Source organism: Pelobates fuscus, chromosome 7 (assembly GCF_036172605.1).
Source record: "Pelobates fuscus isolate aPelFus1 chromosome 7, aPelFus1.pri, whole genome shotgun sequence".
NCBI lineage: Eukaryota > Metazoa > Chordata > Amphibia > Anura > Pelobatidae > Pelobates > Pelobates fuscus.
Window position 1 is genome coordinate 102,230,531 of NC_086323.1, and position 22,145 is coordinate 102,252,675.

The 22,145-nt window shown below is 40.3% G+C and overlaps 1 protein-coding gene across 2 annotated transcripts in view; it reads right to left on the reverse strand.

The window, feature by feature from the left end:
* The window catches only part of GRIP2 (glutamate receptor interacting protein 2), a 383,817-nt gene that overhangs the window by 316,885 nt on the left and 44,787 nt on the right, over positions 1–22,145 (reverse strand). The window contains exon 1 of one of the 2 annotated variants that reach the window (XM_063426278.1): positions 16,846–17,329. The exons of the other annotated variant lie outside the window; for it this stretch is intronic. Coding sequence (XP_063282348.1) covers positions 16,846–16,900 — 55 coding nt within the window. The 5' untranslated portion in view covers positions 16,901–17,329. Of the gene's footprint in view, positions 1–16,845; positions 17,330–22,145 lie in introns of those variants that run through there. 2 annotated transcript variants of the gene reach the window in all.

Sequence of the window (22,145 nt, forward strand, 5' to 3'; positions counted from 1 at the left end):
ACCTTCTACAAAACTCCTGCACTCCCTTTCCCCAAACCCCTGCTGAGTCCCCCTTATACGAGACCCCTTTCCCAATGCAAAACCCCTGCCCCCTTCTACAAAATCCCTGCACCCCCTCACACACAGTTACAGGCAGACATTCACACACAGTTACATGCAGACAGTCACACATATAGTCACAGGCAGTCATACACACAGTTACAGGCAGAGAGTTACACACATACACACACACACACACACACAGAGTCAGTTACAAGCAGTAACACGCGGTTATAGCCAGACAGTCACGCACACAGTTACAGGCAGACAGTCACATATACAGTCACACACACAGTCACAGGCAGACAGTCATACACATAGTTACAGTCACACACACAGTTACAGGCAGCATCACACAGTCACAGGCAGACAGTCACACACACATAGCTACATGCAGGCAGTCATACACACAGTTTTAGGCAGACAGTTACACAGACACAGTCAGTTACAGGCAGTCACAAACACAATTACATGCAGATAGTCACATACACAGTCACAGGCAGCATCACACAGTCACAGTCAGACAGGAACACACAGTCACAGGCAGTCACACACACAGTTACAGGCATGCAGTCACACACATACACACAGTTACAGGCAGACAGTTACACACATACACACAGTTACAGGAAGACATTTACACAAACACATACACACAGTTACAGGCAGACAGTTACATACATACACACAGTTACAGGAAGACAGTTACACACACACACACACACACACACACAGTTACAGGCAGACCATTACACACACACACATACACACACAGTTAAAGGCAGAGAGTTACACACACACACACACACAATGTTACAGGTAGACAGTTACACACACACACACACACAATGTTACAGGCAGACAGTCACACACACACACACACCGTTACAGGCAGACAGTTACACACACACACACACAGTTACAGGCAGACAGTTACACACACACACTCACAGGCAGACCGTTACACACACACACAGTTACAGGCAGAGAGTTACACACACACACACATGCATACATACACACAGTTACAGGCAGGCAGTTACACACACACACACACACACACACACAATTACAGGCAGACAGTTGCACACACATACATACTTACAGGCAAACAGTTACACACACACACACAGTTACAGGCAGACAGTTACACACACATACACACAGTTACAGGCAGACAGTTACACAGACACAGTCAGTTACAGGCAGTCACAAACACAAGTATATGCAGATAGTCACACACACAGTCACAGGCAGCATCACACAGTCACAGTCAGACAGGTACACACAGTCACAGGCAGTCACACACACACACACACACACACACAGTTACAGGCATGCAGTCACACACACATACACAGTCACAGGCAGACAGTTACACACATACACACAGTTACAGGCAGACAGTTACACAAACACATACACACAGTTACAGGCAGACAGTTACACACATACACACAGTTACAGGCAGACCATTACACACACACATGCACACACAGTTACAGGCAGAGAGTTACACACACATACACACAACGTTACAGGTAGACAGTTACACACACATACACACAGTTACAGGCAGACAGTTACACAGACACAGTCAGTTACAGGCAGTCACAAACACAATTATATGCAGATAGTCACACACACAGTCACAGGCAGCATCACACAGTCACAGTCAGACAGGTACACACAGTCACAGGCAGTCACACACACACACACACACACACACAGTTACAGGCATGCAGTCACACACACATACACAGTCACAGGCAGACAGTTACACACATACACACAGTTACAGGCAGACAGTTACACACATACACACAGTTACAGGAAGACAGTTACACAAACACATACACACAGTTACAGGCAGACAGTTACACACATACACACAGTTACAGGCAGACCATTACACACACACATGCACACACAGTTACAGGCAGAGAGTTACACACACATACACACAACGTTACAGGTAGACAGTTACACACACACACACTTACAGGCAGACAGTTACACACACACACACATACAGTTACAGGCAGACAGTTACACACACACACAGTTACAGGCAGACAGTGACACACACACACACAGTTACAGGCAGAGAGTTACACACACAGTTACAGGCAGACAGTTACACACACACACTTACAGGCAGACCGTTACACACACACACACTTACAGACAGACCATTACACACACACACACACATACATACATACATACACACAGTAACAGGCAGACAGTTACACACACACACACACACACAATTACAGGCAAACAGTTACAAACACACACAGTTACAGGCAGACAGTTACACACACATACACACAGTTACAGGCAGACAGTTACACACACACAGTTACAGGCAGACAGTCACACACACACACACACAAACAAACACACATTCACAGTTACAGGCAGACAGACACACACACACACACACACACTTACAGGCAGACCATTACAAACACACACACACACACACACAGTTACAGGCAGACAGTTACACACACACACAGTTACAGGCAGACAGTTACACACACACACACACAGTTACAGGCAGACAGTTACACACACACACACACACACACACATACACAGTTACAGGCATCTATCTATCTATCTATCTATCTATCATTAATTGAAACCAAAAGTTGTGTGACAATGTACAACACAGTACATGTGCCTGATCTCAAAACAGAGCAACTCAACTGTATTTGTTCCAAATTTGCAAATTCCTGGTGTATTTCCAAAAATTCACTGAATAGTGAATAAAATGGCCCTCAATTCTTAATACACTTTGATACACTGAATTCACTTTGAACCCTTGGTTGTTATGTAGTTTAAAGGATGAAAGCATGAAAATAGGACGACCTTGATTGGTCACACTACATACATTTATACACAGGCCCCCGTCAGTGGGTCTTTAACTAAAATAGTACAGGTCCCATCCAGGTGCCTCTGTGTCTGGGACATAACTAGATTGAGAATTGCTAATCTAATCAACCTGCTGGCAACAGGGCACCTTAACATAATACCCCAAAACATACATTTATCCACCAGTAAACCCCACATATCAGGTATCCCCATATAGCTCAACCCATCAGCTGTACACAGTTTAAATAGCACCCGGATTTTCTGCATGATGTATGATCACCACTCGGTTAAAGGTTTGACCACCTACAGCTGAGTTCCGATCCAATGACTAATTCCATGCGGCCAGGGCCGGATTAACATAGGGGCTGATGGAGCTGCAGCTCCAGGCCCAGGCCCATGGAATAGTGTCCTAGTGACATGGGGACACACTGAGACACTGGGAGAAATGGGGACATTGAGACACTGGGAGACTAGGGGACTGGGCGACATGGGGACACTGACACTGTGATACATAGGGACACTGAGACACTGGGTGACTTGCGAGACTGAGACACTAGGAGCAATCCATCTATACAGCAGAATCAAACTGTGAGTAGTTTGTTGGTGATTTTACAGAATTTTCTCTGATGTCACTCCTTGTGATTAAACAAAGGATTAAGGCTGGTATTTTGTTCCAAGAAAGGTGGCAACCTTAACTACTCTTCACATACTCTTGCTTAAAGTAGCACTATAGGGTCAGGAACACAATCATGTATTTCTGACCCTGTCATGTTAAAACCACCACCCTGCCCCCTTCTTGCCTCCCTAAGTATAGTAAAATATAACTTGTATTCAAGTCTGCAACTGCTGGCTCTGCCTCTGAACTGACTGTCTGCTGACATCATCAGAAGTGGTGGTCTGAGCAAATTACAATACTTCCCTATAGGATTGTCTGAGACTGTCAACTAGGCAGATCAGGGGCAGAGCCAGCACAAGTCATAGCCCTGGCCAATCAGCATCTCCACATAAAGATACATTGAATCAATGCATCTCTGTGAGGAAAGTTCAGTGTCTGCATGCCGAGGGTGGATACACTGAATGGCAGTGCTGCACACTAGGCAGTACTGCCCTAGGAAGCACCTCTAGCAGCCATCTAAGGAGTGGCCAGTGGAGTTATTTTCTCTGAAAAGACAGTGTTTACTGCAAAAGGCCTGAATGGAATGATTCTAATAACTAGAACAAATACAATAAGCTGTAGTTGTTCTGGTGACTATAGTGTCCCTTTAAGTTTGGAAGCTTAAGAGGGATGTATGGGAACAAAACTTGTGTGGACTGGCTGACAATATAAATTAGTTTAGGTAATGCAGACGTTGGTCTCTCTAACACTGTGGCATGTCCCCATTCATCTACACTCACTACATACACCTTTTATCTGTCTCAGTCTATATACCAGGAACTTCTGCCTGCTAGTAAGAAGGTAAGGAGACAAGTGGACCAGCGAGTGCTAGGAGACAGTCCTTACAAAGCATTGAGTGAGCGCATCATTAGACGCATTTATGTCAAGCTCAGGGTGCTGCCTGCATAGTATGCCCTTAGTTGGACAGCCTGCATGATTGGCGGGCAGCCTGACATGCATTCATGCCAGGCTGTCCTTCAAATTCTTTGGACAGACATGCCCCCTTTTTGGGCATGTTCTCCCCTTTTGGCAGGTCTGGTCACGTGATTCGCACTAGTGGCCCACCCTTTTACCCCGCCCATTGACTGCCTGCTTCACTGGACACTGCAGTTAAGGGTTATGGATTTAATTGAAAGATGAAAGATATAAATTAGAGAGAGATTAGCATAGAGTATGTGTTTTCTTATAGCTGCATCCTATGAGTTTCCCTCCAGCACCAACTCCATCAGATACATGACGCTTGGGAGGTATGATTGTTTTAATGTTTTTGGTCGATAAGATTCCGTAATTAGGCCCATCATAATTGTCAGCACCAGGCCCAGTGTGCTCTTAATCCGGCCCTGCATGCGGCTAGCCTGAGTAGGTTAAATAGGTTACCAGGTGGTTGGATTTCAGGACGCTTGGTCTGGTAGTGTCTACTAGGGGAAGGTAAGAGCCACAGCAAGGTGATTATAAGTCGATTCCGCTTAGTTAGGATAGTCTCGTAACATAGCCAAACTGCAAGCATAGCTAACAAGGATAATTTTTTAAATTTAGCTATTTTGACCCTAAATTCTTTGACTTCCTGACAATTCTCACTTTGGTGAATAACCCTATTAGCCTTTTGGGTTACATCACAACTGTCCCATTGTTTTTAAACCAACTTAAGCGCCTATTAACAGCAGGACACAAAAGTCTGTTAAAAAAGCAAGGTAAACAGTTATAAAAAGTAGACATTCTCTGAAAATAAACATAAATCAGAATACAAATTTGATTCATTTTTAAATCAAAATGTATTCATATGTTATTTGGATATAAATTTTAAACTGCCATGGATGATAACTTTAACTTAAAATGAATCTAATGTGATTATGCCTTTTTTTATTGTAGGAATGAGTAGATCTTTCTGTTATAATTTCGTAGACACCTTTGTAGAATAATATTCCTTATATGTAATTATATGTTATTTCCGTCGAGTAAATCTCAGACAGATAATTTTGGCCAAAAAAGTGCAATTGTGTTGTAAATTCTCCAATTATTTATTAAATCCTGGGTTTATTGAATTACCAAAGTAGTAAATCTAACCCTTAACCAAATTTGCAAATCAAACACAGAAATATTGTGCTGCACAGCAGACACGTTTTATGGCCAAACTTCCTTCTGTTAAACCAAGGTCCACGTTGGATAACTTTTATATTTTGCATCGGCATCCTGCGGAGAAAATCCTGATGAGATGTAAAACAAAAAAGCAATGGAATCTATGTATCTGGAGGAATGAATGACAGGGGCACTGACCCACATCCTGCAAGAAGGGCATAGCTCCACTGTGTGCACTGGATGAGATGAGAGGCTGGCACAGTTAGGGTGCCCATGACACCTACTGTCAAACAATGAAACACCAGCCACGGAATAAATATTTCTACACATACTAAAATGTTTATGTCTGAAGCAGCATCTACCCTAAGGACTCCTCAGTTTTATTACTACCTATGGTATTGTTAAAACATAATGACTGTAGCTATTATAAAGAGCCATAACTAACATAATCTTATACTTTGAGAAGATAAAAAAAACCAAAAAAAACATTAGTCCTGCAAGCTACTCTCATCGTTCCTAGATTTCAGTATGAGCCTATTGTATTCAGGCACGCTGTACAAACAGGCCAAGCAAAAATTACCTACATGCTCTCTCAAACTGTAAATGTAAAAAAAATAAAAAAGAGATTTCTTGTAAAATTTTCACCTGCCAACATAAAGGCAAACATATAATTTGTGTATTTTTTCAATGTGTATTTAAACCTTTATACACCCATCTTGATTCATATTAAATCCATAAGCAAATATATATCGATATATAAAGGTTTCTTATAAAAGCCTGCACAATGATTAAACCTAATATGAAAGACATGCAGCTGTAACAATAGTGTGTAATACAAGAGCAAATAAAAACCCACACAAGACCTTCTTTCAAAGCAATTCAAGTGTAAAAGGTTTTAAATACATATTTGTGTAGAACTCAACAAACGGTTTTTCCTCAATGTTGGTACAGTGGTACTAAAAACCTTATTTTCATTAGCGCTGCCATTAGAAACTACAGAGACACTTACAAAAACATTGTCAGGGACATATACACACAGACAGAAATTCACATACAGACACACATTCCCAGACATAAACACAAACAGGTGTACTTTCACAAACACAGTTACACACCTTCAGCTACATAAACTTGTCCCCAAAGACATATAGAATCACACACCCATAGAATCACACAAATGCACACTGCCAGACACACATAACAATTTACACACATTCTCAGTAGTACAGTGACACACACTCAGATGTACATAGAAGACTTAGGCACATGAAGTAATATCCAAAAGCCAAAGTTTATTTCAAGAAGTGGTGCACCAACGTTTTGGCTGAGAGCCTGAGTCTTTAACGTTGCAGTACCACTTCCTGAAATAAACTCTGCCTTTTGGATCTAGCTTAGTGTGCACAAGTCTTCTATATTCAGATGAATTGCTAGGAATCCGCACCTCCTTTGGTGCAAAAACGTGTAAGATAACCTTTCCATGATCATGTGCAACTCAAATACACAATTACAAAAGGATACTAATACACAGACACACACACACACAAAGGCTGACAAATTATTACACACACACACACAAAGGAATACATTAATAATCCAGCAACAATCCTGTTTTCATATTTTTTGGGTGCACTAGGAAGGCATCCATGGCGTCCAGTGGAGAGCAGGCCGGTGCAGCTCGCTGGCTCCTTTCACCCCAGTACACAGTTACACACCTTCAGCTACATAAACTTGTCCCCAAATACATATAGAATCACACACCCATAGAATCACACAAATGCACACTGCCAGACACACATAACAATTTACACACATTCTCAGTAGTACAGTGACACACACTCAGATGTACATAGAAGACTTAGGCACATGAAGTAATATCCAAAAGCCAAAGTTTATTTCAAGAAGTGGTGCACCAACGTTTTGGCTGAGAGCCTGAGTCTTTAACGTTGCAGTACCACTTCCTGAAATAAACTCTGCCTGTTGGATCTAGCTTAGTGTGCACAAGTCTTCTATATTCAGATGAATTGCTAGGAATCCGCACCTCCTTTGGTGCAAAAACGTGTAAGATAACCTTTCCATGAGGGGGGATAATGTATAATAAACACAGGTAACTGGCTATGGGGGAGATAATGTATAATAAACACAGGTTACTGGCTATGGGAGGATAATGTATAATAAACACAGGTAACTGGCTATGGGGGAGATAATGTATAATAAACACAGGTTACTGGCTATGGGGGGATAATGTATAATAAACACAGGTTACTGGCTATGGGGGAGATAATGTATAATAAACACAGGTTACTGGCTATGGAGGATAATGTATAATAAACACAGGTTACTGGCTATGGAGGATAATGTATAATAAACACAAAAAAAAAAAAATGAATGCAGCTTCAGAATTAATCTAAATTGTATGCTGTCTAGGAGGTCTGGGAGGGAGGGTCTGCTGCGGATTGGCTGGAATGTGTCTGCTGATTGTGAGGTACAGGGTCAAAGTTTACTCAATGATGACGAATAGGGGGCGGACCGAACATCGCATATGTTCGCCGTCCGTGGCGAACGCGAACACGTATGTTCGCCAGGAACTATTCGCCAGCGAACCGTTCGGGACATCACTACTGAAGAAGTGTCTTATGTAGTATATTATACATATTGGACTATAAGGGTTGTGCATTTCTGCAATAGAGCACCGGATATTAATGCTACTTATTCTAATGTCATCAGATTATACTTTTAGCTTGCTGAAAAGCTTAATGTGTAAAGAGTGTGTCCTCTTTTTTCATTTTGCAAAAAGTGCAGATTTCAATAGAAATTGACACCTTTAGAAATTAACATGGATACAACCTCTCGGCTTTCATGCAGACAGATAGCTCGATGCAGCTGACCTCAAGAGGCAGCAATTACCCAGAGCACCTGACTTACAAAGACTTCTCATTGGGATGTCTGTGACTGGACAGCCACTGAAAGTCTGGGCTGGGTTAGAAGGGAGAGCTTGCAAAGCAGCAGACAAGAGAACTGAAGTTTTTGTAAGCTGTTATTAGGTATATCCCCAATGGAAAAATATATACTTAAATCAAGGCTTGTCAAATTTGCTTTGAATCTAGGAGCCAGCTAAGAAAGTTAGGAGCCAGTTTTCTCTCCAACAACAGAAATACAATTCTTAAAGGAACACTATAGTCACCAGAACCACAACAGCTTAATGTAGTGGCTCTGGTGTCTATTGCCTGTCCCTGTAGGCTTTTTGATGTAAACACTGCCTTTTCATAGAAAAGGCAGTGTTTACATTGCTGCCTAGTAACACCTCTAGTGGCAGTCACTCAAACGGCCACTAAAGTGTATCCTATCTGCATGGAGGCGCTGAAAGTTCCTCATAGAGATGCATTGATTTAATGCATCTCTACGAGGAGATGCTGATTGGTGCAGCATTTTGCTGCACATGCTCAATAGCTCCTAATGCTTTCCTATAGGAAAACATTGGATTGGCTGAGATAAAGATTGCAGAATAGGGGTGAGCTGCAAGCAGAGCCCATTTTACCAAGTGTCCTGCCAGCTTGCGGTTTCCCTGCGCAGCCTCAGCGAGGTAAGGAAGTAATTAGAGTTCCCTTCACTTCCTCCTGGTGCACGGGCGAACAGAGGGCTGCAAGGGGGTGGAAACAGGAGGAGGGAATGGACTGATAAATCCAAGGCGCTAGGGCAAAATTCTTAGTCGCCATGGCAACTTGGCGCCTGGGATTTGTCGAGCCCTGAATTAAATGCATCCAAGTTTTCATTTGTGGTATATCTACTAAACAGTGATTTTTATTTATTTTGTATTTGGGCAGTGGAGTGTCCCTTTAAATATGTATCGCTTCAACCTGCGTCAGTACAATGCTATCAGAACATGTAACTGTATTGTTATATTGGTGAATCATGCAGTAAACACATTAGCTAGTCTTTGAAATGTGTTTGCAGAATCTAGAGTCAGAATTCACAAACAATGGCGGCATGATGCAGGAAGGAGGGGAGAATATGGGATTTTATACTCAGCTACTGTTACTCAGTAACATAGCAAGTATACTCTAGAGCTGTAGACTGGTATATATGGTTTTATATATGCAGAAGCACCAAGTGGTCTCTTTTTATCAGCTGTTTAAAAGAACAGTTTATGTACATATATCTATTAGGAATGTGTGAATTGTGTTAGAGTTTGCACAAATTTAGACTACAGTCTGCACCATTATTTGCATCATTTTTTTTATTTATTTTTAATATTTTCCACGGTATGCTTGAAAAACACAAAGAACGGAGATAACAGAAAAGCACTTTTAGAAATGTTAGCACACCTCAACAATTTTTTTTTTAAATTGTCAAGAAACACAACCATATTACAGGATCTGAAAGACAGCAATAGAATGAAAGATTGACGGCTGGAATTTAGAATTCAAGAGGCAGCAATCGTAAGACGAATGCTGGAAAAGGGAGTAGGGTTATATGTTATCTGGTCCCTGCTAGCCCAGCAGTTCTTCAGTTACTGCTCTCCAGGCCTGCACTGGCCCACTGGGATATTTCTAGGGATACTACGATCATTGGGGCCTCTTCCAAAATATGACTGCTTGGCTATTTTGTCATAACATTTTATATTTTTGACAAATAACACTATATGGTACAACCATTTGCAGATTTTTACTGATATAAGCACAGATAAATTAGCAATACCTTTTTTTGAAAGCAGCAATGTCACTTTTGTTTTTTGCAAGGACCCTCCAAGGTGACATGATAAATTATACGGTGGCGTTTGGAGGCTAGTAGGTAAGAATTAATACTTACCTATGCTCTCAATCCTTAACCCTGTTTTGTGATTGGGTCTTTATTTTGTATTTTAAAAGTTCAACGCAACCTTATGGGTTTTTATTTGGCTTTTTTGCAGGCCAAAAAAACAAGATAGGAGAAAAAAAGAAGGTATCTAATGGCAGGTATTATTTTATTTATTTTACAGGTATTTTGTTTATTGACACCCCCCCCCCCTCCCCCACACCCCTCCCCCCCCCCCTCCCTATTATTTTGAGAGTGAAGGGGGTTGGTAGGATATTTTTATGGGGGAGACAAGGTGCTTTTGGACTACTAGTCAAAGAGGGGGAATTCATTTTATTATTAGCTCCAACCCGTCACCAATACTTCACACCCCACTTTTAGAGTCTCCACTTGCAGTCAATGGGTGGAGGCTGGGAGGGGATAAAAGGTCCACCCATCCCTTATTATTTAGGACCCTCACCCATTGACAACATGTGAGGGCTGGAGGGACACTAGGTCACGCTGGTTAGTTTAATTGCCCCCACTCACTGTGCCCTGTTAGTGGCAGAACACTATGTCCCCCCACCCCCCAGTTATTTTATAAGGTACAATGGGGGAATGGGGGACCTGTGCCACCCCTATACTTGGTTATTAGCAGCCCTGTCGCTTGTCTTTTTTTCTTACACTGGCTACTCGCAGCACAGCAGGTAGGGGCAGGAGGGAGGATTTAACCTCCCTTGTTTACTAATACTAATTAAAGCTTTCTATAATTTTGGTCTTAGTAGATAGGTCCCTAATCCTTGTGGGATTGCCAAAAGGATACCAAAAAGGAGCTATCTATTAAGCAGCTCCCTAATTTGGTACCCTTAAATACAGCAATCACACAAGATGCAGCCGTGACCCGTAGCACAGATAGGAATTTAATTTGTCTGAATTAAATTCCCAACCAAAATAATGGCTGAATTTCATCCAAAAACAAATGAACAAATGGACGAAATATGGTTCAGACGACAGTGTATAGTGCATTTTAATAGCATAAAGAGGTTAACAAGAAAAAGAGGGATTTATCAAAGTATCATGTTCCAAAATGTGCTACAAAGTTGTAAATAAAGGCGTTAAAAACACAAATAGAATAGATTTGATGGTCCCATTTATTTCCATGGTATCAATAGCCACATTTTGAAAACTTTAAACAACTTTTTAAAACACAAAACTTCAACACTTTTCCCGAAAAAAATCTCTAAATATTTTGCGATCTAGCCTTTTTATTAGCCAAATGAAGAGATGAAATCAGCTACACAAATCAGACATTATTTGTGAATTCTGCCTAGTTTTTGTCACCCCTGATGGCAAACATGTTTTATGTTATATGTTCTTATACCAGACAACTAGAGTTAGAATGATATTTACATAATTTGGGTGACTTCATGAGTTGAGATGAAATATTCACCATTATAATGAAATGCAGTTATGAGGACCTCTTCATTTTTCGGTGATGTGTATTTAAGAAAATGTCAGTGAGTGTGAGAGAAAAATGAGAGGACAATTTAAGTAAGAAGGGTAAATATTGTGCATTTGAAGTAATAGAGAAGACAGAAAGCCAATACAAGACAGATAACTCAGGTAGGAGAAACAACAATCAACTCAAGCAGAAAAGGGGTGTGAATAGAATGGAAGTAAGAGTACAAAAAAAATAGGCAGGGCCGGCACTCCACTAGAAATTTGGGTAAAAATCTCCACGGTCTCCTTCCAAAAGCTTGACTAAGACCCTGAAGTCGGGTTGAAAGTTGCTGGTTCCACACATGGTGGAATAAAGCTTTCTGACATTTATTGTGGTGTTGCGACTCCTTATTGTTTTTCTAGAATGGAAGCATAGTAACTCGGGTTAGTGCAAAAGATAATCAACTACACAGCTAAAATAATTATAGGCACAGCCCTGATCTTTTATAACATATGAAGGCAGCACTAATTAAACAACAGCAATAAACTGCTGTTGGCCAACAAGGCCCAAAATTCATTATCTATTTGGGCAAGTGATACCAAAATCACAAGAAGAAATAGTCAAAGCATACATAGATCCTGGCAGGTGAATCACAAATACCAGAAATATCAAATACATAAATGTACATTTACAAGTGAGTACTATTTTTTAAACTAATAACAAGTATTAAAAAAAAAACAAGTGATGAAGCGATGATTTATTTTTTTTGACCAATGCAACCCACTATTTATATTAATATAGAATATGATCTACACATACACAGTATGTACTTCAACCTAAGTACACACCATCAGCTATCTATTCTTCAAGATACAAAGTTACCACTTGTAACACATCTTATCCCAGAGACAAACAGCTCAATGCAAATGGAGAAGCACAGAAAAAGCTCTCACCAAAATAAAAAAAATTATCATTCTTGGACAAATATACACAATAAAATCGGTAGTATATCAATTGAAATTTAAATAAAAACTCATCAAGGAAACATTTCCATGGATACAATCATCCTTAAAGTCCCTACTGATTGAGCACTCATTCAGAAGTGCTCAATCAATACTTCCAGTAGTGGTAAGTCACATGTAAAGGTCTGTCCGAACATGTATCACCAGGCTCTTTGCATCTAAAACTTGCCTTGCAAACTTAAAGATTCTTACAGTGGGCATAGACTCACAATAAACTCTGCATGTCTAAAACCAACACAAAAAAAAACTTTTATTGAACGTGAGGGTCACTGAACTTGGTGCTACATGTTGCCATGGGCAGACCTTTTCATGTGATTTACCTTACCACTACGACTACTTAACCAGCCAAAAGTCTTTGTGATCCCTTGAGCTTTAATCCATATCAGTGAGATTCTGGACTTTAGGACAATCTCTCATGTTTACAAAAATATTCCACACGTCATAAATAACAACATGCCCTTAACTTGGAGTCTTTGATACTGTAGAGCTGGCCCACCCATTTCCAATAATGGAAATCTACAATCAGGAAAGCCACAGTTTGCGAGCAATGTACTTGATTTTTATAAAGATTTACTTTCCCTTTCTCTATATAACAAGGCATCACTAGAATCTTTAGACAGAGAGGAGTCTGTACAGCACTCCAGTACATGTTTATAGTGAATAATATCAGGACATACGGAAACACTGAGGAGATATCAACATACAGAACTACAGAGTACATTATATAGATGTATAGGAAGTGGATGAATACTCTGATATGGCACATGTAGACCGGATATAATGAGTAATGCGTGGGCTATTTCTGTACACTATCTTGACTGATGAGCATCATCTAATTGTTTCCATAATATGCGTAAGGTTTATTTTTGGAACATTAGAATGCAGAACATATAATTCGTAGCTCTGGCCTAAAACCACATCACTAGGGTTGAATGATTAGGTTAATATGGTGAGAGACTAGACAGGCTGAGTGTGTAGAGCAGTGATGGCTAACCATGACACCATAAATTGCTTTTGGACTACATTTCACATGATGCTCAGCTAGCTTTTAGACTCTACATTTCCCATGATGCTCAGCTAGCTTTTAGACTCTAAAAGCTAGCTGAGCATCATGGGAAATGTAGTCCAGAATCAATTTATGGTGTCAAGGTTAGCCATCACTGGTGTAGAGTGTGGGAATGTGACAACTAATTAAGGTGGGGTAGATTAAGTTAAGCATGTTTGGGCAAAAATGCTAAGTCCACCACAAGGTGGTAAAACTGACAAATTTGGGAAGCTGACACCTTAAATGGGCAATATAAGAGAATGGAAAGCTAGACAAGTATGAACTGATAGATAGGTTAACTGGAAGGCTACATGGTCTGAGATAGGACTGGATCGCAACAGGGTGGAGTGTGAAGAGTAATGTCATATTCAAAAATCTTAAATTCAAAACTTTTACCTTTCAGTCCATTAGTTCCAGCAGCAATTCCTGTTTTCCAACACTAATGGCCTCACTAGCAACTAGTCTAACCAAAAACACTCTCACCTGAATAGCATGATTATCCAAACATGCTATAAGAGGCCACACCTGACTTCAAAGTGGGCCTTTTCATTGATTGAAGTTTGTGCCCTGAAGTGGACAAGACTTCTGATCCTGGCTCCTACTCAGAGATCCTGCTACCTTCTGAACCATCCTAATTCGTTCTTTCAAATTGCCTAACTTAGCGAAAACTACTTTTACCATCTTGAATACTATTTCCTTTGCGATACGCTTGACAAAAACGTTATCTTTTTACCAGCTTTTTTCTTCTATATAAAACCCTACTGTACAACCTCCAAGCTGATGAGACTGATCCACCAAACGTCAAACTTATCCATATTACTTAATTCATTTTATTGTTGTTTAGTTCAGACTAGTTGTATATAATTCTCCTTTTAATAATCTATAATTTTTCTTATAGGTTTTCCCTCTCTTTATTTTCCTATAATATCTAATCTAAGCTATTCCGTTATCTTATCTGTCTGGGGCATATTATCTAACTCCTTCCTGTAACCTTTCTTTCATATTTACCTATAATTTCATTTATAGGTTCTTCTTCATACTCAGCTATGTTTTCATTTATAGGTTCTCCTTCCATCTCCCCTATAATTTCATTTATAGATTCTGCTTCTATTAGTCTCCTATAACCTGTCTCCTCATAACCTGCTTGCCTTCTTACTTACCTATAATTTTGTTTATAGGTTCCGTTTCTATTAATCTCTTATAACCTGTTTAGGGCATATTGCCTAAACTAATATTTCTGTTACCATTCCTTATTTATCTATAACTTTACTATATAATCTCCTTTCGTCTGAATTGTTTCATTTTTCCCTCTGCTATTCTTATTATTTTCTTGTCAACTCATGTCTAAAGTTTAAAATAAAGAACATAAAGTTAACCCCGGCATAAGTTTCTTGTCTGACCTGATGAATAACCTGACAAGTAAAATTGACCTTCTATCTCTAACAGACTGACTAGGGAAAAACTAAGAAAGTTAGGAAGTTCACAAAGAGAAGTCTAGAAATAGTCAGAGTTGGGTACCAAGATAGTAGATCGCAGAAGTGAAGAGAAAGGTAGGATAGAATGATTGAATTTGAAATGGACATGGTCGGTGGTGAGAGCTTCAAGTGCCAGGTTAGAGTTATGAAACATTAACATTGTGGAAGATACACAATTGTGTATGGATATGGTTGGTGAACAGGAAAGTAGAAGCATGGTTATGGAGATGGGATGTTGACAGGGTAGATGAGATAGTTGTGGGGCATGTGGCTAAATACTTGGGAAATGGTCAGGGTTGTGAACAGGACTGAATGGGCAAGGTTGAAATTTTCTGAAATAACCAATATAGCTCAGCAGGGTGTGAAGTGCACAGTTAGATAGTTGGCAAACAGACCACATCAGAGGCCAAAGTGCAGTCACAGAGTTCAGACATTCCGACATGTCAATGAACAAAGTGAGAGGTGAACAGATAGGTTTAATGGGATAATTTGCATACAGATGTGCATTGGAAGAGGTGAAAGAAGAGCGATTGAGAAGTTCCTAATTAAAGGAATCAATTGACCAATGGGTGGGAAATATACATAGTTTATATATTATGCAATCTAGAAATTAGGCAGGTTAGATGGATTTAAGAGGAAAACATTTTTTTGGGGGGGCCAAAGTTAAACTGGGTGATGTGAAACTAGTAAAGATGTTTTTTGAAAGATTAAATAGAATGGAACAGTACTGGGAGGGCGCGTACAGAAAGCGGAACAATTAAAAGACAAGCTGAGTTCAATATATATTCATGGAGAAACAAGTTGAGCTGTATTTTTGCTATCTTTATCACAACCAGTTCATTTACAGTGAGCCGGGAAGTTTGGTTAAGGCAGTAGTCTAAAATGCAAGCTGCAAATGAAGATGGATGATAAATACAGCCATAGAATGACCAGCCAAGCTGGGTTCTAGAAGGGAAGAACAGCAAACCTGGGAGTTAAATAAGGTCATGTAAGGTCTGCCTTAGTTTGGTCTCAGGAGAAAAAGTATTACCCCATAGCAATCTTTTCAGGGCAATATGAATAAATGGTTGTATGATAGAAGGTATATAAGCCACAGGTATAATAGGCCATAACACCCGATAAATCAAATCTTAAGAGAAGACACCAGAGCAGGTATGGGTAGCCCTTGTATGTTGGCCAAACATCATGGGAAATATAGTCCCCACATTTATGGCGTATGAAGGCTAGCCATCATTGGATTAGCGAGCTGTATTTTTCTTTTCTTCTAGCAAATAATGTACTATGAATGAAGCAACAATAAGGTTTGTTGTTGCAAAAGCCAAGGCTACTCCAACACTTATGTGATTAACCCCCAACATTCTTCACCATTTCCCCTATTTGTTTTACAAACAGTAATTAACCTGAGCAGTAATGGCCAATAAACCACCCCCTTTCCTTACCATCATCCTGTATCCTCTGCAGACACAGAGAGAGGTTTCTCCTCCAGCCTGGCATCTTTGCACAGCTTGGCACATGTGCTGAGGGTCAGTAGCCAAGACCTGGTCACTGTTACTGAGCAAGAAGGAACAGGTTTGTGCAGAAGGTTAAAAGGCTGCCCTAACATTGACATGGACGGTTCCCCATTAACGCACAGGATGGGGTATCAGCTGCCATGGGTTGGGGGCATCTTCTTTCTACTGGTCCCTGGAACTCACTGCATCCTGCCTCTGTGAAGTGATGCCAGTCCAGTTCATCAGTGGGTCTTTGTGCAGGGCTGGTATTGTAGTGCCCCTTCCCTTTAGCTTCAGTGTGGCACAGAGTGATATTGGCAATGCACACACCAATGAACCATGCAAAGATGGCAGTGCCCCTTCCTATGCATGCACTGGATCTATGAGAAGCTGGCAGACCCTCGTTCCCCCTGGACCCTAGGTTCTGTGTGCATCCTCCCCCTTCCCTTATTCAATAGGTACCTGAACTGCACATCCCAGACACTGAGGATTGTACTATATGGGCAGATAGCTGAGGGGAGTCCATCAGCCAGAGCAGCTAACAGATATCCCTTGGCATAGCCCCAGGGCTGAGGAATGACATTTAATTCAGCAGCTATTAATGTTCCCTGTAGATTGTTGTTTTATAAACAAAAGGTTTGGGAGAGAGGGGATTGGCATTTCTATGAGTAGGGGGGCTAAGTGCCCTTCACAGAGCAATAGTACAGTCCGACTCCCAGGAACAGATAGCATTTCTGCCTATTATGTGAGCAGTCAGTGTCAGGGGCTCTCTGTCTCACTATTTTATGGTAATTATGCTGTGTATGCATAAGGCTTCCCCTGCATGCACATCAAGCAGGGGGCCAGTGATGTGCTGCTCAGCTGCAATCCTAGGATCAAAGGGTACCTATAAGATGTATACTATAGTACTCCTAAGGGAGGGGGCGTAGGAGGAGTTAGCTTAGGCTTGGAAGATGAATGGGATTCTCTAGCATGGCCAATTACATTTGTTTTAACGCATCACATAATCATGGCCACTCCATCTGTAAGGTGAACTGCAACTCATATTATTCCCAGCTGTGCTAATGAGATGGAATGCCAACGCCAAACAGATATGGAGCAGAGCTTGGCAATTAACCCCTCCATAGCCAGCCAGGTTGCTCCCAGTGTTCTGTACGCTAAAATGGTCTGATCATAGTGAGCACAGGCAGAGCAGTGCAATAGGTTTCAAGGAATACAGGCAATTAACCCTTCAAAATGCTGCCTTGCAGATGGCGAACAACACACTATGAGGGATATGGTAACAGTGTGCAAGCTGTTTTTTGCTTTAACAAATCCTCCTCTCCTATAGGTAGTGCAGAGATTATATGTTTAGAATTTGTTCAGATTCTGTGATATTATATACAGCCGCACCAATATGGGCTGAGCCTAGACCATGAACTGGAATTTTGAACTAACAATTTTCCACCCACGTCTTTACCAAAACAGTAGTCCCCAGTTTAATAGTGCCTAGATTCTGATAGAATTTTAAATTAAGTTTGTTATAATAGTAGTGTTTCTTATAAGTAAATAGTACATTGTATTTAAATTGAAAAGTAAATTTGTTGTATTTACACCAAAATAACAATGTTTGGAAAATAGAGAAGAGGAAGTACTGTTTTCAACATTGTAATGTTGTCGTAAAATATAGAAATTTGTTGACTACACACAAATATTTTCAGGAATAGTATATACTGAAAAGAGAATTGTGGATGTGGGTTATTAATCTGAAAGAGGACAGGGACTGCCAAATATAAATTGGATGACATAGGTTTGACTGTATCGTATTTTGATGTGTTTGTAACGTTTCTTTGTGTTGTTTTCTAACAACGAGTTTTCTTTTCTGTGTGCTTCTTCTCACATTTCAAATTTGATGTATACTGCTCCTAAATAGAGTAGCTAGATCGACAGACAGACACACAGACAGTTTGACAGACAAATAGATAGAAACATAGAATGTGACGGCAGATAAGAGCCAATCAGTATATCTAGTCTGCCCAATTTTCTAAATATTTTCATTATATTTAGGATAGCATAATGTCTATCCATGCATGCTTAAACTCCCTTACTGTGTTATCCTCTACCACTTCAGCTAAAGGGCTATTCCATGCATCCACTACCCTCTCAGTAAAGTAATACGTCCTGATATTATTTTTAAACCTTTGCCCATCTAATTTAAGACTATGTTCTCTTGTTGTGGTTGTTTTTCTTCTTTTAAATATACTCTCCTTCTTTACTGTGTTGATTCCCTTTATGTATTTAAATGTCAATATCATCACCCAACTCGTCTTTCCTCCAAGCTATACATGTTAAGATCCTTTAACCTTTCCTGGTAAGTTTTATCCTGCAATCTATGAACCAGTTTTGTAGTCCTTCTTTAAACTCTCTCCAGTACTGCATACAATACTCCATGTAAGGTCTCACTAGAGTTCTGTACAATGGCATGAGCATGTCCCTCTTTCTACTGCTAATACCTCTCCCTATACAACCAAGCATTCTGCTAGCATTTCCTGCAACTCTATTACTGTATATAGTCGAGTTTTTAAGCACATTTTTTGTGCTGAAAAACCCCAACTCGACTTATACTCGAGTCAATGTCTGTATTATGGCAACTTACATTGCCATAATACAGACCAGGACCGCCGGGCTCATTACAAGCCCGGCGGTCCTGTTGGGGGCTGGCAGAGAGCTGTTACTTACCTTCACAGCAGCTCCTGTCAGCTCCCTTCTCTCTCCTCCGGTCCGGTCAGCTCCCTTCTCCTCCAATGTAAGTCTCGCGAGAGCCGCGGGGTCAGAGCGTTGCCATGGGTTACCGTGGCAATGCTCCGCGCGGCCGCGAGACTTGAAGAGGGAGCTGATCGGACTGGAGGAGAGAGAAGGGAGCTGACAGGAGCTGCTGTGAAGGTAAGTAACAGCTCTCTGCCAGCCCCCCTCCTGCACAGCCCATCCACTGGACCACCAGGGAATGAGAGGCCCCCTCCCTGGCCAGCTAACAAGCAGGGAGGGGGAACGAAAATAAATATAAATAATAAAATAATAATATTAAAAAATAAATAAATAAATAAAAAATATTAATAATATAACAAAAAAAAAATTCATATTAAAATAATAATAATAAAAATGCCCACCCCTCACCAAGGCTCTGCATCACATACACAAACACACTCTGCATCACACACACACACACTGCATTCACACACACTGCACTCATACACACACTGCATTCATACTCATACACACACAGCATTGATACACACACACTGCACTCATACACACCCACTGCATTCATACACACACACCTCCTTCATACACACATACACACACACACACACACACACACACACACACACACTGCATTCATTATATACACACACTGTAAATAAATATTCAATTAATATAATTTTTTGGGGATATAATTTTATTTAGAAATTTACCAGTAGCTGCTGCATTTCCCACCCTAGTCTTATACTCGAGTCAATCATTTTTCCCAGTTTTTGGGGGTAAAATTAGGGGTCTCGACTTATATTCGGGTCGACTTACACTCGAGTATATACGGTACATTGTCTGCCTACCTTTAAGTCATCTGAAATAATTACCCCTAAATCCCTTCCTTCACATCTTAAGGTTAGGACTCAAATATTCTGTACTCTGCCCTTAAAGACAGATAGATAGATAGATAGATAGATAGATAGATAGATAGATAGATAGATAGATAGATAGATAGATAAAGAGACAGACAGGCAGATAGAGGTTAGATCTAATGGAGAGAGCATGGGGAAAGTTTGGTGAATCTCTTTACATTTCTATATATAATTTATTGAAAGCAGGGCAGCACAAGCCAACTGCTCATCTGCAATAATGAGGATAATTACAAAGCAGTCATGTTAACTAGTGCTTCTTTAATAGCTCATTTTTCTTTTCTCTGTTTCCCATGATGCGTGGAAGTCATAGTGCATCCAGTCTATGGATGTGGGGGCTGTGCTACCCACTGCCCTGTAATCCTATAGAGTCCAAGATATATGAAATCCCACAACGGATGTATCTGATCTTTACATTGCTATGTTCTGAATAATTATTAGTCATGCTCTTTACATTAGGTTTTAGAGTTGTTCAAATCGGGCGTGACATTTTGAATTCAACTAATTTCTCCAATGCTACACAACAGAGATCAAAGTATAAAAAACTATATTAATACACATACCCACATTTTTATTTATTTATTTATTTTTATTTTTTTTGCTTGGGTACATTTATGTTTTATTTTACATTTTGAATTCAAAAGAACCTTTATTATATCCTTGCAATCAAATCCTCGTAAAAATGTCACCCAAAGAAAATGCGTTTATGTTTTGTACCATACCAATCCCAAAGGCCATATTGTAAAAATGTTAAATTTTAAGTAATATAATTTATTTTCGCAGGCACTGATAAAGAAATACCTAAGCAAACAGTTCTGTTGAAGACGGTTGCTAGACTAATTATCGTCACATGTGAAAAAGTGCAAATAATTTTACAAGATAACTTTTTTTTTTTTAAACTAAATTGCTTGGACTATTAATCACCGTAACAAACTTCACATTTATTTGTTTTTACTGAGGGTTGTATTTAGTAAAGCTCAATCATGTGACATTGGAGTGTCATGGAGTAACACTTCCGGGTTCGGCACTCAGCTGTGAGGAGCCGGACTCCGCCCCCCTCTGACGGAGCTCTGACGGTATTTAGGGAGACTGGGCCAGAGGTAGGGTGCTTGGTGATTGATTGTGTGAGCTAACGTGTGAGCTGCCTCCGCAAGACCACAGGCTCCACAGGCTCAGCTACTGGGATCTGCTTCCACCGGACTTGCCTCTCCACAAGCTCAGACAAGCCCTTCCAGCCTTTGAGCAAATGCAAGGATTGCTGCATGCCATAAAGGGTTACTGGAGAACGGATACTTTGCTACTTTACAAGTGGACCATATCTCTGAACTATTGGAGGACTACCCATATTAACCTTAAGTATATCTTTCAGCTATTTGTCTACAAAATCATTTATTAATGAACTAATGCTTGCTTACTCAAACCTTCATTGCTACAAGTTACTAATCTCATGAAGGACAACTCCCATCATGCTTATTCACTATGAACTGTTTCTTGCTCTGCAAATACATTCAGTGCTTCAATCTACTAATTACATGAAGGACAACTCCCATCATGATTATTCACTATGAACTGTTCTTGCTTTGCAAATATTCT